Consider the following 17,949-nt stretch of genomic DNA (forward strand, 5'->3'; position numbering starts at 1 on the left):
ATCCAAGTCCCCGCATACCGGTAAGGCATCACGTCACAAACACGCTAACTTCTGAATATTTCTGACTTAAAGTAAATATATTATTCAGCCTTGAAAACGGCATAAATATTAAGGACGTTGCTGGAGACTTTAAGGTAATATTTTATTTTATTTTATTTTATGCTCGACCATGCCGAAATGTAGTAATTATACACCTGGTAGCAGTCCTTTAATGCATGTCATTAAAGTACACCTACTCATTAAAGTACAGGTGTTCAGCCAATGACAACTCAGCTTACAGGTGTTCAGCCAATGACAAGTCAGCTTTGTACCGTTATAAAACCGCAAGTATCGATTATTCTCGGATATGCAATCGAAAGAGAATTAGCGAAAAGTCACGGAGGCTGGAAATCCAATACTGTCGCAGAAGGTTATGTTCTGTTACTATAATAATTAGCGTTAATTGTAAATAATATTCAAATAAATTCAATTTGTCATCTCGTTTTTCAATGTCGAATTCAATAATCAAGGTTATATCAAGTTTAACGGGATTACATCAAGGTCAATGACATTATTGTTCCTCGGAAAAAATCAATACTTTCGCGTCTGCGCACATCTCACAATTCATGACCTAGATCAAGGTCACTTCCGATCTTGTCAGATACAAATAAAATGTATACATCTGAATAAATTCAAGTTAGAAATATGGTCGAGCATAAAAAGTCGTATGAAACTCGCCTATAATGGTAATTAAGACGCTCGTATGAAAATTATGAAACTCGCTTGTGCTCGTTTCATAAACATCCATACTCACTTCTTAATTACTATCATTATAGGCTCGTTGCATAATGGACTATTATTTCATTCATTCATTCATTCATTTATTTATTTATTTATTTATTTATTTATTTATTTACTTATTTATTCATTTATTTAATTGTATCTTATAGATAGATATATTGTGGGAAATAAATTTAATAGGTATTGTATCAGATTCACTTTTTATAATGAATTGAGCTGTTCAGAGCAGAAGTGGTGTAAGTCAAAAATGGATAATGAGGGTTAATGTAAACATTCTGTAAAATACAGCGCAAAGTAGCAATTAATATTCAATTTATTTAAACTATTAGTAGTCAGTGGATAGCAAGGAGGACATATTAATTGCTACTTTGCGCTGTATTTTACAGAATTTTTACTTTAAACCTCATTACCAAATTTTTACTTACACCACTTCTGCTCTGAACGGCTCAATTAACTACTATTAAATACCCGTATGATCGATATTTTACTGTCCATAATATTCCTTGATTTTCGTGTTCTACCTAAACATGATGCTTGCCGATTACAGGGAACTTGCTCCGCGTATTATAATACAAGTAGGTAAACATTGACTTTCTCCTATAGCCTATCGACGGAACAGTGCATTTCTTCAGGATGAAGCATTGAAACTTCTTAGCCCCGGTATAAATATTTGTACACAGAGATCGTACATGAAACTTCTTCTTTTCGCAATATTAAACTGTGCAAAGGTATACTCGTCAGCGGCTTAATGAAATCACTCTACAATTATCATGAACCACACACGAAAGCCGTCACTTCATCGACGCATCGAAATTCAGGTTGAAAGCAGTACTTTTACGTATTGGTAACCAAATGCTATATATTTCTATTGCACATACTGTGGATATGCAAGAAAACTATAGAAATATGACATCGTTTTGAACACTATTAAATATGAGACATTTCAATGGAATTTTTTGTTGCAACTTAAAGTGATTGCTTTACTACTTAGTTTGAAGGTGGAGCTGCTAAATAGTATTGTTGTTGTTTTTTTTTTGTGTATGGGACAGCCGAGATACAGAGAAAAAACTCTGAAGGGTGAGACTAGCTTGAAAGAGACGCTTAGTGAAATAAATGTGAAAAATGGTACTGCACATTGATTGACCCGCTTAAGGTAGTCTTACTATTTGTGCACATAAAATTACACCTCTTTAAAAATACGTGTTAAAGCTGACGATAAAAGTGGGTATAGATCTCTGCATCTAAGAGAAATATTTCCATCCGTCAGTTGAAGAAGGGTGTTTTTGTTAGTCCTCAAACCACGAAGCCGTTAAAAGATCTGGCTTTTGACACGAAACTGAATGCCTGCCTAGGAAGCTTTCAAAGCGCTAACTGCTGGATTTCTTGAAACACAAAGACTCCCAAATGATGTAGACTTGGCGAACCATCTTCACAGAGAGTTATAAAAACCTGGGCTGCCGCATGTCTTTGAACCTCCATTTTCTACACCCACACTTATACTTTTTTCCCCTCAAAAGAGAAGAACTCTTCCATTAGGACATTACTACAATGAAAAAGCGTTACCAAGAACGTTGAGACGGAGTTATGATGGTGGATCACACTATCGAAAAAAGTCCGGTTTGATATACAAAAGAGAATCTACTAAGCCACACTTCTGACGGAAGATAACAGTTTTTTTATTTATTACGTGTTCCTAGCATGTCTTAGAGGTGTAAATTAATATCTATTTTGAACTTCTTAATTATATATTCAATAAAAACTAACATTTTAGGAATTAAATTGCATATCGGTTTAAGTGTTTTTATGTTTATGCAAGCTAAGATATTATCAGGGATTTATCAATAATCCAGAAATGTAGGATTGATCCCATAGAATTGGATGTTTCTTTCCGAATTCAGGGACTGAAATTATCCCATAATCATATTTTTATTATGATTATCATAAAAGTAAAAATATGTTTACATATGGTAATAATAATAATAATTATTATTATCATTGTTTATTTTATTTCATTTTATTTTATTTTACCTGGTAGCTTTTCTGAACTGTGAATAAGCTGTTCCTTTTTTTCTTCTTGGGAACTGACTCAAACCAAGCGCATAAATAACCAAACATATTACAACCATCCGTCTCACTTCAAGGAGAGTTTCATGGTAAACGTGCATGAAAGTCGTCTAAGAATTATAACATAGGTAATTGTATGCAATGTTAAATTTAAATTTAAATTTTTCATCACAACTGTTGAAATATGTACAATATACAAAATAAAATTGGTCTTATTCGATTATTCTTCGTTCAAAATGCAAAGATATATATGAGCATTTCTTAAATATGATGTATTAAAAAAACATGCATTTTCATGCAAATCCTTGGTCTACTTTCGAGTCTCGCACCGTTGTGTAATAAACTAGCCTCGTCTGATAGTAACAACATGGGTAGTATGCATAAAGTTGAAGTAAATACTATTACTAAGGTTCTCGTAGTATATACTACGATCTTTATGTATAAAATCTATAGTAAATTCTTTCCTGCATAGAAGAAAGTTGATCTGGAAGGCTGTGTTTAGTTTATGCTAGAATTGGTAGTATAAACTACTATTTATATGCATCACAAGAAGTATATACTTCTATTTCTAAGTATAAACTAAGAAAAACCCTAGTATGCCCTGATTAAGACATCGTTAGCTTAACATAAGGGATTGTACAGTTTAAAATGGCAGAATTTATGCAAATTCGCGCTAGAAAATCCGTCAAACAAAGTTGAGAACCATCAGAACGATGATTATAAGAAGTTATATAGGTTTTACAAATAAAAAAAAAAGTTATATGATCAAGTTTTTAATGGACTACTCAAATGTTGATTTTGAGATAACAACTGGAATTCTGTTAGTTGATTTTTGTTATTGTTATTAAAAATAATATATTTTTAGAAAAATGATTCTATGATGTATTTATATTACATTTAATTTACTTTAAAAAACATGCAAATTTAATGACTGCATTTTGGGCCCGACTGATTTTTACTTTACTTTACCTTTCATGTTATTTATTTTCTTCATAATTTGCTTTTCGTGAACTTTTTTCCGCTGTAAACTTTCACCTCAACTTTCATAGCCTGAATGGCTTTTTCTTTATCACTTCTTGCGATAGGAGTTTGCGACTTGTTTAATAATGCTAGGTATTCTTTTATAAACTTGTACTTGCAATTTGGGAAAAGAAAATTTTACCAGAACAATGGAAGGAGTCCATTATCGTACCTATTTTTAAGAAGGGGGACAAGACTAACTGTAGTAACTTTCGAGGAATATCACTTTTGTTGACATCGTATAAAATTTTGTCGAATATCCTTTTGAGAAGATTAACTCCATTTGTAGATGAAATTATTGGGGATCATCAGTGTGGTTTTAGGCGTAATAGATCGACTATTGATAAGATTTTTTTTGTATTCGACAGATATTGGAGAAAAAATGGGAGTATAAGGGTACAGTACATCAGTTATTCATAGATTTCAAAAAGGCGTATGACTCGGTTAAGAGAGAAGTTTTATATGATATTCTTATTGAATTTGGTATTCCCAAGAAACTAGTTCGATTAATTAAAATGTATCTTAGTGAAACTTACAGCAGAGTCCGTATAGGCCAGTTTCTATCTGATGCTTTTCCAATTCACTGCGGGCTGAAGCAGGGAGATGCATTGTCTAGAATAACTTTGCTCTAGAATATGCCATTAGGAAAGTTCAGGATAACACAGAGGGTTTGGAATTGAACGGGTTACATCAGCTTCTTGTCTATCCGGATGACGTGAATATGTTAGGAGAAAATCCACAAATGATTAGGGAAAATACGGAAATTCTACTTGAAGCAAGTAAAGCGATGGGGTTGGAAGTAAATCCCGAAAAGAATAAGTATATGATTATGTCTCGTGACCAGAATATTGTACGAAATGGAAATATAAAAATTGGAGATTTATCCTTTGAAGGGGTAGAAAAATTCAAATACCTTGGAGCAACAGTAACAAATATAAATGATACTCGGGAGGAAATTAAAGGCAGAATAAATATGGGAAATACGTGTTATTATTCGGTTGAGAAGCTTTTGTCATCTAGTCTTCTGTCAAAAAATCTGAAAGTTAGAATTTATAAAACAGTTATATTACCGGTTCTTCTATATGGTTGTGAAGCTTGGACTCTCACTTTGAGAGAGGAACATAGGTTAAGGGTGTTTGAGAATAAGGTTCTTACGAAAATATTTGGGACTAAGAGGGATGAAGTTACAGGAGAATGGAGAAAGTTACACAACGCAGAGCTGCACGCATTGTATTCTTCACCTGATATAATTAGGAACATTAAATCCAGACGCTTGAGATGCGTAGGGCATGTAGCACGTATGGGCGAATCCAGAAATGCATATATAGTGTTAGTTGGGAGGCCGGCGGGAAAAAGACCTTTGGGGAGGCCGAGACGTAGATGGGAAGATAATATTAAAATGGATTTGAGGGAAGTGGGATATGATGGTAGAGTCTGGATTAATCTTGCTCAAGATAGGGATCAATGGCGGGCTTATGTGAGGGCGGCAATGAACCTCCGGGTTCCTTAAATGCCAATAAGTAAGTAAGTGAGGTATTCTTTTAGTAGATTAACAAACAACAATATTATTCTCCTTATCCCTCTTCTACACTACCCACTCCGTCGTAATTGTCCATTTTCTTGTTAAACTAACCATATGTTGAGGACAACAATCAATTTTCCCACCAAGAAATTATTAACATAAATGCATGAAAGGTGAAAACCAATAAGTCATCACTGATAAACCCTAACTACTATCGCTAATCGATATAATAAAATAGTGTTGATAGTTTATACTACCCCGGCGTAGTACGTACTTCGTAGTAGTATCATGTTTATGCATACAAAACGAAGTATATACTTCTACTTCAGGTATCTTCTACAGTCAAAGCAAAAGGTAATAGCTACAACTATATGCATACCACCCCATGTCGCTTGTGCTTTAGCCATTTCAAAGACAGAAGACAAGCACTCTGTTTGCTTGTGCATAGGCTACTACGTGCCATAGGCTACTGTAGCAGTTCTCTAGTTTTCCTATAAGCTCTAATTAATAAGACAAAATTAACTACACGGATATCTGTACTAAAATAGGTGGTTTTGTTCCATTGTAAATCATTCAATTGTTTAGTTGTTGAAATATGTTCCTCTGCTTCAGGTGATGGAGCTGGAGGACCTGTACAAGCGGTACTGCGACCGCTTGAAGCATTCGCTTTTCCTCAACTGTCTGCTAATTGCAGCGGTTGGGTGCACCATAGCTCTCATCGGCCTCTGCATCTTTAATTCCAATGTAAGTACCATAAGTATGTTTCATATGTCCGAAGACCGTCATTGTTAATAACACTCTATCTTCTTAAAAATGATTTATTAATGAAATAATAATGCAGCTCTTTAGAGTAATTAAAATACATTATGTATTAACAACTACTGTTTTAGAGGTATGCATTTTGAATTTAAAATATAAATATTAGACTAGAATGTAGGCCTATGTACTTATTTGCTCTCCCTTTTAGTAAGTAATTGTAATTTATTTTATTCTTGCATTTTCTTACGCACCAGATTTCATATTCTGCATTACACTTATTTCCTTTGTTGTTACCATTGTCCATTTGTTCATTTATATGCTAGTTATGAAGATAAGTGTATTGAACTGTCCAATCAATAATTATTGTAGACCTATATCAAGCAAATACATTTTTTAATAAGACAAAGTAAATTTCCTACAATTATTACTCCGTTTGTGTACTCAGAAAATGTCGGTTTCATGTATGATGAAGTGCGCTTGGTGTTCCGTCTACTTGCAAAACATAAGGCGTTGAAAATCGAATATTCGACCGGTTGCCCGACCTTGATGGATGTTCTATAACCGGTAGAATCTAAACCGGTTGTAAGCGCTATTTTGCAGCTCTCTGGTCTGAACTAAGTTCAGTGTATTCGATTTAAGTATGCAGTATCATATGGTGATCGTAAAATGGGACGGAAAATATATTCTGGAGGAGTTATAACTACCAACTTATGAAAATAAAATAATTTACTTCATTAACGGGTACTTGATATTGCGCTACTTATTGTGGCGTAAAATAGGTTCCCCACCTTAGTCTGCCGTTTTTTTTTTTTTCAAAAATAGTTGGAAACCCTAATCACTGAGCGAAGTGAGTTTCAGAAACATTGAAGTATTACATTGTAAACTAATTTCATAATAGGCCTATACTGTTTGAAGAGAAAAACAGAGGTTCAAATCCAGATGAAGGCGATTGATTTTTAAGAACTATAAAATCTTTAACAGGGCTTTCTCTAGGGCAGAAAGTGAAGCTGGGAGGCCAGTGTTGTAGATTTACGGCACGTAAATGAACTCTATCCTGGATAAAGAACTAGACAGGATTTGTCAGTTATTTCGCACTCTCATTCAATTTCGACGCTGAATAACTTTTGCATTCGGAAGCGTCGTTAAGTAAAACACTACAATCTGCACCTTTAAGATTAATCTATTTATTTGCTTTTCAAACAATCGAAAGTAAGTATTTTGAGGCTGATTGTGTGTGATGAAAAGCAGTGTGGTTAGCGTAGTTATTAATTGATGTCTCGTTGCAGTACTTTGCTTCTTTGTGTAGGCGCTTTAACCGTCATCCCATGGAAAGGTTTTGATGTAGCGTGCGCTGTTTAAAAATAGAACCGTTTCTTCTTTTCCTACATACGCGTTAAATCTCTTTAACTTTACCATCACTTTCACTACATATTTATATCAGTTGATGTAAATATATCATATAAAATACCAGTAACATTTAAGAGTGTCACCTTTCTTTCACCAGTAGGAGAAATAGTACAAGCTACAATAATTAGTGAAACTTTATGAAACAGAACAATGCAAGTTGTATTTGAATATTTGAAATCGGTAAGATGTATTAAAGTACCGGTATATAGATGTACAATAAGTTACTGCAGGGATACAGAACTGACGAGAGAGGGGTGGAAAGCATGGGGAAAGCGTTGGTTCCCCGTCCACAGTCTACCGGCGTTGAATGACGTATCTGTGGCCCGCACGCAATCACGTAAGGCAGACACTGAATATAAATCCCCTCCCCTACCAAGTTAATGACGCGGGGTTTTAAGGAAGGGGTTAGTGACGTAACGCTACAATTGGTGCCCAGTTCTGCAAGCCTGAGTTATTGTAAAACAGAGTTATGTGATTTGTATTAGTTATAAGAAAATTTACTTGTAGAGTTACTTTGCTTTTCTGGAATAGACCCAAGACGCTCGTTTTTAAGGTCGAATAACGTTGACTTGCTAGTCAGCTTTAGACACAAAATGTAAGTCACCAGTAAAGATAAATAACACAAACCTGTATGTAAATTAAAGAGTAAATAAATTTTCTCCTGTGTAGTTTATTTTATTCCATATAAATATTTTACACATTGTTACATAATTTTGAAAGCATAAAACAGTTTTCGCTTACTCATTTAAATGATGGTGAATTGTGATTGCAATTTCCCCTAACTTCAATTTTTGCTTTATTCTCATACAAAAGATTATAAATCTACGGAACTATTAATGCTACATGTATAATATTTGGAGCGCACATTTTTTATGCTATTAGGACAATTTTCTCTGGAATAGAACTTTGTTATTTCGTTGCAGTGTACCTTTTCGTTCTGGAAAGAATTTCAAAATGTTATGTTTGTTCAGATCAAATTTCTGCACATTTAAAGGACGAAACTAAAATTATTTAATTCATTTATTATCATAATACACTGCTCTTTTGAATTGAGAAATTAACTGAGCATATTGGGGATTAAATCAATGACTTTCCCTAAACACGCTATGAAATGTTTCATGTAAATCAGTTTTTATCCCGGAAAGGAAGCAAAAACGAGTAAAAAATATATTAAACTTTTTTGTTTGAAATGTCTCACTCTGTATTTATTACTACTGCAATTATAAAGTGACTTTAGCGTACTATATCGTGAATACGGTGTAAATATATTATTCCAGATCTTTACTGAAAAAAGAAATATTTGAAATAATGATAATTGGAACATTCGTTCATCATTGGTAATCGTGCTATGGAATTCGAATCTCCTGTTCACTAAACAAGCACATTACTGGGTTGTTAGTCTTTTTAATAGTATTTTTCTCCACTGTAAGCACTGTCTATATTATTCTCACTCTTATTTTCCACGCGGTCAGTATTTCGTTTCGCACGGTCAGTACTTCACCATCTTTCCTTTACGAATGGTTCCACTTTTATGTTGGACTGTGAAATTTGCCTGCAAGCTAATAAAGTCGTCTCCGGCTATGAATTCCTGTTGCTAATGGTTTATGGCTCTTGTGTTTATGTGTTTTTGCCGCCGTATAACGGATCTAATAGCTAAAGTGACCCTTTTATTAATACTAAAAATGATGACGTCCATTTCATGCACCTGAGAAACCAGACAAATGAGTGAGACACTACTACTACTACTGCTGCTGCTGCTAATAATAATAATAATAATAATAATAATAATAATAATAATAATAATAATAATACGGGGTAGCTCAGGCGTTAGGAGCGTTTAATACGGGGTAGCTCAGGCGTTAGGAGCATTTGACTACTGATCCTGAGCTGTGCTTTGGGATTTTTCCGAGGTCTTCTCCAACTACAGTGTAATGTAAGATGAATGTGAGATAATCAATAATAATCAGTCGAGTCCCCGGTCTTATCTCGCCAATTACTATATCTCTATCACTAATTCCATTGACGCTAAATAACCTAGTAGTTGATACAGCTCGTTAAATATATAGCCGAATAAAATGAAATACGATATACTTAATAATAATAATAATAATAATAATAATAATAATAATAATAATTATTATTATTATTATTATTATTATTATTATTATTATTATTATAACAATAACAATAAATATTTTAAAAATGTTCGTGTATGTTTTTTGCATTAAAACATATTTTTCATGGTTTAAAGTACTTAAGACAGTTCATCCTGCTTTCCTTAACTAAATACGAACATAGAGTGAATTGGATCGATTAATGGAGTTAATAATAGTAATAATAATAATAATAATAATAATAATATAATAATGATAATAATAATAATAATAATAATAATAATGGTTTATTTAACTTGGCAGAGTTAAGGCCATGCGGCCTTCTCTAACACTCAACCAGGAGTAAAACTGCGTTACAAAAAACGATACAAATTTACAAAGTAAAGTACACTACAAATTTACACGCAAAACTGAAAAAGATAATCATAATATAATGTAAACAATAAGTCAGTAGAAATCAGACATATATACTGTATAACATATAGAAAGAAAGAAAAATGCATAATAACATGTGAATAGTAGGTGAAAATAAATGAGATATACAAAATATAAAAATATAAGACAATAATAATAATAATAATAATAATAATAATAATAATAGTAATAATAAAATAGTGAAATACAAAGCATAAAATGAACACAACATTTTTAGGTACACACAGTAAGGAAAATTATGATTATATATAGCTCAAGTTATCACATTACAGATATACCGTTATCGGGAAATATGAAAACAAAAAGATAAAATAAGTTAAATATCACTAGAATATTAAATAAAAATGTGAATACGTAGAAACATTCAATACTGTACAACACTTGTCATGAATCGCCCCATGTAGATAAGGGCTTCAGTCACAAAATTAAAAAAAAAAATAAACAAAAACAACGAGATATCGATGGAAATTATATCTTTATGGGTGGCTCCATGGGCCTGTGCAGAAAGGTATCCAGTCTAATGCTTGGAAAGATAGAAACCGAAGCGTCAGGCTCAGAGTTCTATGCAGAAAGGAGTACAGTGTACAGAATGTTTTCTTTAGTTTTCTCAAAACTTGGTCTAATGGACTGAAGTCCTCTCTGCATGGGGCGATTCATATTGTAAATTAGTTTGGCAACTCGTCATAAGATAACTTAAAAGTTAAAAGTTGTTTAATCAAGATTATAATTTTTTAACTTGGTTTTGCAAGATTTCAATGTTCAGCAGCCCTTGACGTCAGGCGGCAGAGAGTTCCAGTGACGAGAGGTAGCAACAGTGAATGGTGAGGAATACAGAGATGATGTGTGAAGTGGAATTTCTAGCGTGTTATCGAGTTTCGATCACGTATTAATATTATGATAGCGAGAGAGAGTATAGAAACGGGAGAATAAATAAGAGGGGGATGAAGTGTGCATAATTCGATATAAGAGAGAAAGCGAGTGCAGATTTCTCCTCTCATGTAACCTAAGCCATGATAACTTCTCGAAAGAAGGTGATATATCATGATACTATCGAACATTACAAATGAAGCGGACGCAGGCGTTATGAACACGCTGTAGTTTCTGAGAGGAATCAATCTTGAGATCACTGAACAAAACGTCGCAATAGTCGAAGTGAGGTTGGATGTATGGAAGAAGTGAATAAATTAATGAATGGATGGCTAGAATGAGTGGACGGATGGATGGGTGAATTAATAGATAGGTGAACTGAATCTATTTGTCGCTTTCTTTTATAATCGACTCAGGAATATAACAAAAACTATTAAACTTCAACTACTGAGCTCTTCTCACCAATTCGACCCTCATTCTTGGAAATATTTTAAATCTACATTCAACATTCTCAGGTAGTGACTGGTCATATGATCTGCACACAGCACAATCATTAAAAAAAACACTAAACAAACAGTATTGCAATACACACCATCCTATCTGCCTAGAATACGACCGAATACAATCCAGATTCGCTGGTTTAATAGCCACATGAATCGCAGAGGAGAAAAATATTCTGAAAGTTACTGTATTATTTTCATACTATATATATATATCGCTCAAAATAACACTGACAAGCATTTCTGCCATGAAGAAATGCAATTTCCGCGTATGGCCGCTGTTCAACTTTACTTACATCCATATTGGAGCACAGTCTCTAGCATACTGATTTTGCGTGTGCTGTCAACTAGCCACCAATGCACACAGACGCAACTGGCGATGGCATCCGGTACAATGTATAACAAGTTTTCAAACGTATATTTTACTGAACTAACCACATTTTTGGTTATTCGAAAGATATAACATAGTTGCCATGATTTTTTAAATGACAGATGAATAAATGCATGAGTGGATGGATGGGTAAACAGATGAAAGAATTAGTCAGCAAATAGATATTTATATGTTCGGATGGGTAGATGGATGGGTTGGTGACAGATAGGCGAAGGGAGAGAGGGAAATATAAGTGGATGGATGAAGAGACAAATGAATGGACGGATGGTTGGATCTATGGATGAAGGGTAGATGGATGATGGATGGATGGAAGGAAGGAAGGAAGGAAGGAAGGACAATGGAGGAAAAAATGAGTGAACATTGGCCTAATATAGGATATTTGTTGGGGTGGACATACGGACAGATTTGTAGGAGGCGAATTTGGTTAGCTGATCCACGGGACACGTGGATTGATAGGTAAGTGGATGGATAGACTGTAGGTGAATAATGAACTAGATGTATGCAGCGTTAAATAATTGTGTGATGTGGTATTGCTAAGAGAATGACAGTCATTTAAAGAATTTAGAGTTGTGCTCTGTTCTCCGAAATACAGCCGAGCATTTCGCACTAGAAAGATTTATGAAGTGAATTGACATTACACACCGCTGAACTCAATTTACGTTAATATATTCTGGAGAGAGAAGAACGAAATTAAAACGCCATCTTGATATGTCTGTGACCTCTACGGCTTGGTCTGTAAATACCTTTGCGATTCCAATTAACAGAATAATAGACATCATTTCGAGGTCAGCAGATTTGAGGGGGTGGGGGAATATGAAGACAAGTGAACCCGCTCCGTAACTGACAAGCAAAGCCACCAGAGGGGTCTGCAGGTCCCTAACGGATGCGATACCAAATCCCACTGTTGTCAAAACGGCTTAAACAAACCACACTCGTAGTCTACGTTTTACGAGCAGACAGAACACATTCCAGAGGGAAGTAAATGGCGTTCAGTCGTTCATGTGTGTAACAGCGTTTTACATTTAGACATTACACACATTATATATACAGTATATGTATATAATATATACACATACATACATACCTACCTACCTACATACATACATACATACATACATACATACATACATACATACATACATACATACATACATATGTACACATGCACACATATACAGTAGTGGCAAAAATACCGGACCGATCCTTGTAGCTGATTTGAGAGCCTTGTTCACTCCAGAGCACGATAGACTGGTAAGTAAGACTTTCGTGGTTCGAATCCTGCCTGGGAAGGAAACTTTTTTTTGTTCCTTATTCAAATTTATTCCCAATAATTTTCGATTGCTGGTAAAATTCATGTTCTGAGAATAATAAGTTAATTAGGTAGTAAAATATCGCTGCAATAGAGAAGTATTGGGAATAAATTTGAATAAGGAACAATAAAAAGTTTTCTTCCCAGATAGGGTTCGAACCATGAAAGTATTAGTTACCAGTCTATCTTGCTCTGGAGTGAACAAGGCTCTGAAATCAGCTACAAGAGTCGGTCTTGTTTTTTGCCACTACTCTACATAGTGTACATACATACATATATAATACATACATACATACGTACGTAGATACTGTACATACATACATACATACATACATACATACATACATACATACATACATACATACATACATACATACATACATACATACATACATACATACATACATACATACATACATACATACATACATACATACATACATACATACATACATACATACATACATACATACATACATACATACATTCTGCATATGAGTGTCGCCGATTTGTTTGCAGCAAACCTTTCTTTAATTGTAGAATACAATCTTATATTTAGCAATAACTCGCGAGGTAATCTGAAAATCACCTTAACCTACTGAGATGTACTGAATCAAAGCTTTCTGTGATACATTTTGCAGAAGAGTTCAATCGTAAATTTGGCTGGTAGGTCTATTAATGAGGTAACCTTAAATTCACCTTATCAATTAAGCTTTTTAATTTAATTTTTTTATTATATAAATCAATTAAGGTTATCATTTTGATTACTATAGCTCAGATGATTTTTAGAAAATAAAAAAAATTGAAAGAAAGTGACAGGAGACAGGAGATTTATGAAATCTCTTGAATTGCGTGGAACTTGTTTATTATTTTAACAGTCGACTATATACAGCACGAAGTTTGAGTTATGAGGGTACTAGAAACAATAGACTGTGCCGGTACTATTTCGCATTGTTTGTAATGAGGCGATATTAGCGATCCTGGTGGTGAGCAACTATCTATGGGTGCATATTTACTACGTATTGGGCTTCGTGACTGTATATACTAGACTGTGCTTTAAACGTTATTAAGTTCGTACCACAGTCTGTCATACACATTACAAATGTAACCGAAATAAAATATACATAGCCTGACGAAGAGCATGGTCATAGGAAGAAAAATACAGGAGATAAACTTGCGAATTCTAAATCAGGCAGTAGAACAAGTGGACAGCTTGAAATACTTGGGGTGTATTATAAGCAATAACATGAGCTGCTGCCAGGAAGTCAAAAGGAGGATAGCAATGGCCAAGAAAGCTTTTAATAGAAAAAGGAGCATCTTCTGCGGACCTCTGGAAAAAGAACTAAGGAAGAGACTATTGAAGTGCTTTCTATAGAGTGTGGCATTGGATGGGGCAGGAACATGGACATTACGACGAAGTGAAGAGGAGCGAATAGAAGCATTTGGAATGTGGATATGGAAGTGAATGGAACGTGTGAAGTGGACAGACAGAATAAGAAATGAAGCTGTGTTGGAAAGAGTGAGTGAAGAAAGAATGTAACTGAAATTGATCAGGAAGAGGAAAAGGAATTGGTTGGGTCACTGGCTGAGAAGAAATTGCCTACTGAAAGATGCACTGGAAGGAATTGTGAACGGGATAAGAGTTCGGTGTAGAATAAGATATCAGATGATAGACGACATTAAGATATGAAGAGTCCACTGCAAGAATGATGGATGTCATTTGGAATACATTTTGCAGGAGAAGCGATTGAAAGTTTGATATGCTTAGCGCTCAAAGCTTAACTGTGATTTTCCGATCATTACTGGACAATGACTATCAGTGTTAATGCCATATAACTCTCTATATACATTCTATATGTCTTAAGCTATGCATTGACAGTCTTGGTTTATTTTCGACAAAAAAGTGACATCCATCATTCTTGCAGTGGACTCTTCATATATGGATCATATGAGGAAACAAAGAGGAAGGCAGAAAATGGGAAAGATTGGAGAAAGCTGTGTTTGCAGTGAAAGACCTGCCCTTGGGAGAACACTACATGAAATGAAATAAAGAACTAAATGGTTCTATGAAGATATGTTATTACGTGTAGCTACTACTTCCTGTAAAATTGTTTGTTGTCCCTTTTTGCGTTATCATCACTTCCTCACACGTTCTTTTCCACTATTTTTCTTTTATACTTTTTGCTTTCGCCATTTTTATTTTCATATATTCCAGAGTCCACACCTGTGGAGTAACGGTCAGCGCGTCTGGCCGCGAAACCAGGTGGCCCGGGTTCGAATCCCGGTCGGGGCAAGTTACCTGGTTGAGGTTTTTTCCGGGGTTTTCCCTCAATCCAATACGAGCAAATGCTGGGTAACTTTCGGTGCTGGACCCCGGACTCATTTCACCGGCATTATCACCTTCACTTCATTCAGACACTAAATAACCTGAGATGTTGATACAGCGTCGTAAAATAACAAAATAAAATAAAATAAATATATTCCAGACATTTCAGTCTTCGTAACAAAACAATATTGACTGGTAAAAGTTACCAATTAAGTGATCACGTCATGTTCACAAATCCAGAAGACGATTGAAGAATTTGCTGTTATTTGTGTTTATTCCATGGAACATAAAAGAAATTCATTTATAAACATGTCTAATTTACATATGAAGTAGGGCTATGGTATTAAGTTTATTACTTTGATGAGAAAACATCAGCAGACTGAGCTAAGATTGGGTTTATTTTGTGTCGGGGTCTGCAGGAACTGAATATCTTTAACGTAGAAGACTGAGATTCGAATTCGCTGCCATGTCTGTCGGGTGACGCATCAACTCTGAAAGCAATTAGCGGGGTTTGATGGCCCGATTATAGCAGTTCAGAAGCGAAAGCGTATTGGCATATTCTCTCACACCGCCCGCGCCGGCACGTGTGTGCCGCAAGTACAGGATGTAACGAGTGCGCGGTATTGGAATCCATCCGCCGTTTCCTTCTACCGAGTCAAAAATAGACAACACCTCTTCTGGAAGCAGTTTCTAAGCTTTTACCTGATACAAACAGCAATTCAAATTATATAAGATTTTACACATGAAGCAGCGTCTACGAAACAGAATTCCTCCAAGTAAACCGACTTTGGAATCTACACGTTTATTTTTTTAAGTAATAATTTATTGATCAATTAGCGCACTAAGCACTATACAGACCGCATCTAGCCGCGAAACCAGATGGCCCGGGTTCGATTCCCGGTCGGGACAAGTTATCTGGTTGAGGTTTTTTTCCGGGGTTTTCCTTCAACCCAATATGGGCAAATGGTGGGTAACTTTCGGAGTTGGACCCCGGACTCATTTTACCGACTTTATCACCTTCATCTCGTTCAGACGCTAAATAACCTAAGATGTTGATAAAGCGTTGTAAAGTAACCTACTAAAATAATAAAAAAACTATACAGACCACTTCTAAATAAAATACAGATACTAAACGTGACATGGAATTGAGGGCAGCCTAGATTGGGCTCCTCAGTGAACAAAAATCTATACTAATAAATCTGTAGCCGAAATTTTTCTGGTAATTTTCGATTTTCCAAAAATAATTGGTCCTAACATATATAATTAATCACCCTGAAACCGAAAATCGCTTTTTTTAAATTTTTGTTTGTATGTCTGTCTGTCTGTCTATCTGTATGTTTGTTACCTTTTCACGCGATAATGGCTGAACGGATTTCGATGAAAATTGGAATATAAATTAAGTTCGTTGTAACTTAGATTTTAGGCTATATGGCATTCAAAATACATTATTTAAAAGGGGCGTTATAAGGGGGCCTGAATTAAATAAATCGAAATATCTCGCTTATTATTGATTTTTGGGGAAAATGTTACATAACAGAAGTTTCTTTAAAAATAATTTCCGATATGTTTTATTGCTTGAAAAATTTTGATAGGACTGATATTTAATGAGATAAATGAGTTTTAAAATTACAATAACTGCCATCTAAGGCCGTGTAATGAATTAAAAAACAAATGACTTCGTCTATAAGGGGCCTTGGACAGCAACAGTCGAAAGCTATGAAAGATAGCCTATAGATAATGTTTCTGTGTTTGTATGAAGTAATATCGGAAGCTAAATTAACCGATTTGTATAATTAATTATTAATTCACCATTGGAAAGTGTAGTTTCTCTAGATGGACATAATGCTATAATGTTATTACAGTAACTTCTGAGTGAATCGAGGAGAGGTAAGATTAAAATAGCTTCTTATGCACAGAAAACTTGATAGGCTATTCTGTACATTCGTTTCCTGTATTTCCTAAAATAATTTTTATGACCAAAGGAGTGGTCTCTGGATCAAAATGATCTCATTTTAATTATGCAAATACAATTTAAATTAAGTAACATAATAAATGATTTACCCTTATATCAAACACGAATGTTCCCTGGATCAAATGTCCTATTTATATTTATTTCTAACGGGTGCAGCGGAGCACACGGGTACGGCTAGTTGTTAATAAAATGATATACATAGGTTGGTGTGATGATAAATTTTGATTATAATATGAGGTCCATTGGAAGTCTGCTCTTGATTCTGGTGGGAAATGTGGAATTTCTTCCGAGAGAGTGGTGGACGGTGCCTATAGAACTTCTTTGCAGCCACCGGTGTGGCTCAGTCGGTTAAGGCGCTTGCCTGCCGGTCTGAAGTTGCGCTCGGGCGCGGGTTCGTTCCCCGCTTGGGCTGATTACCTGGTTGTTTTTTTCCCGACGTTTTCCCCAACCATAAGGTGAATGCCAGGTAATCTATGGCGAATC

At 34.9% G+C, this 17,949-nt stretch overlaps 1 protein-coding gene across 4 annotated transcripts in view; it reads left to right on the top strand.

Moving 5' to 3' along the window:
- Positions 1-17,949, top strand: part of Ac76E (adenylate cyclase type 2 Ac76E) — a 1,046,273-nt gene that overhangs the window by 536,718 nt on the left and 491,606 nt on the right. For all 4 annotated transcript variants that reach the window (XR_011335836.1, XM_069845293.1, XM_069845295.1 and 1 more), the window contains exon 5: positions 5,999-6,130. Coding sequence is in view for 3 of the 4 variants with exons in the window: in XM_069845293.1 (XP_069701394.1) it covers positions 5,999-6,130 (132 nt within the window). In the remaining variant the exon portion in view is untranslated. The remainder of the gene's footprint in view (positions 1-5,998; positions 6,131-17,949) is intronic.

Source organism: Periplaneta americana, chromosome 14, assembly GCF_040183065.1.
Source record: "Periplaneta americana isolate PAMFEO1 chromosome 14, P.americana_PAMFEO1_priV1, whole genome shotgun sequence".
In the NCBI taxonomy this organism is placed as follows: Eukaryota; Metazoa; Arthropoda; class Insecta; order Blattodea; family Blattidae; genus Periplaneta; species Periplaneta americana.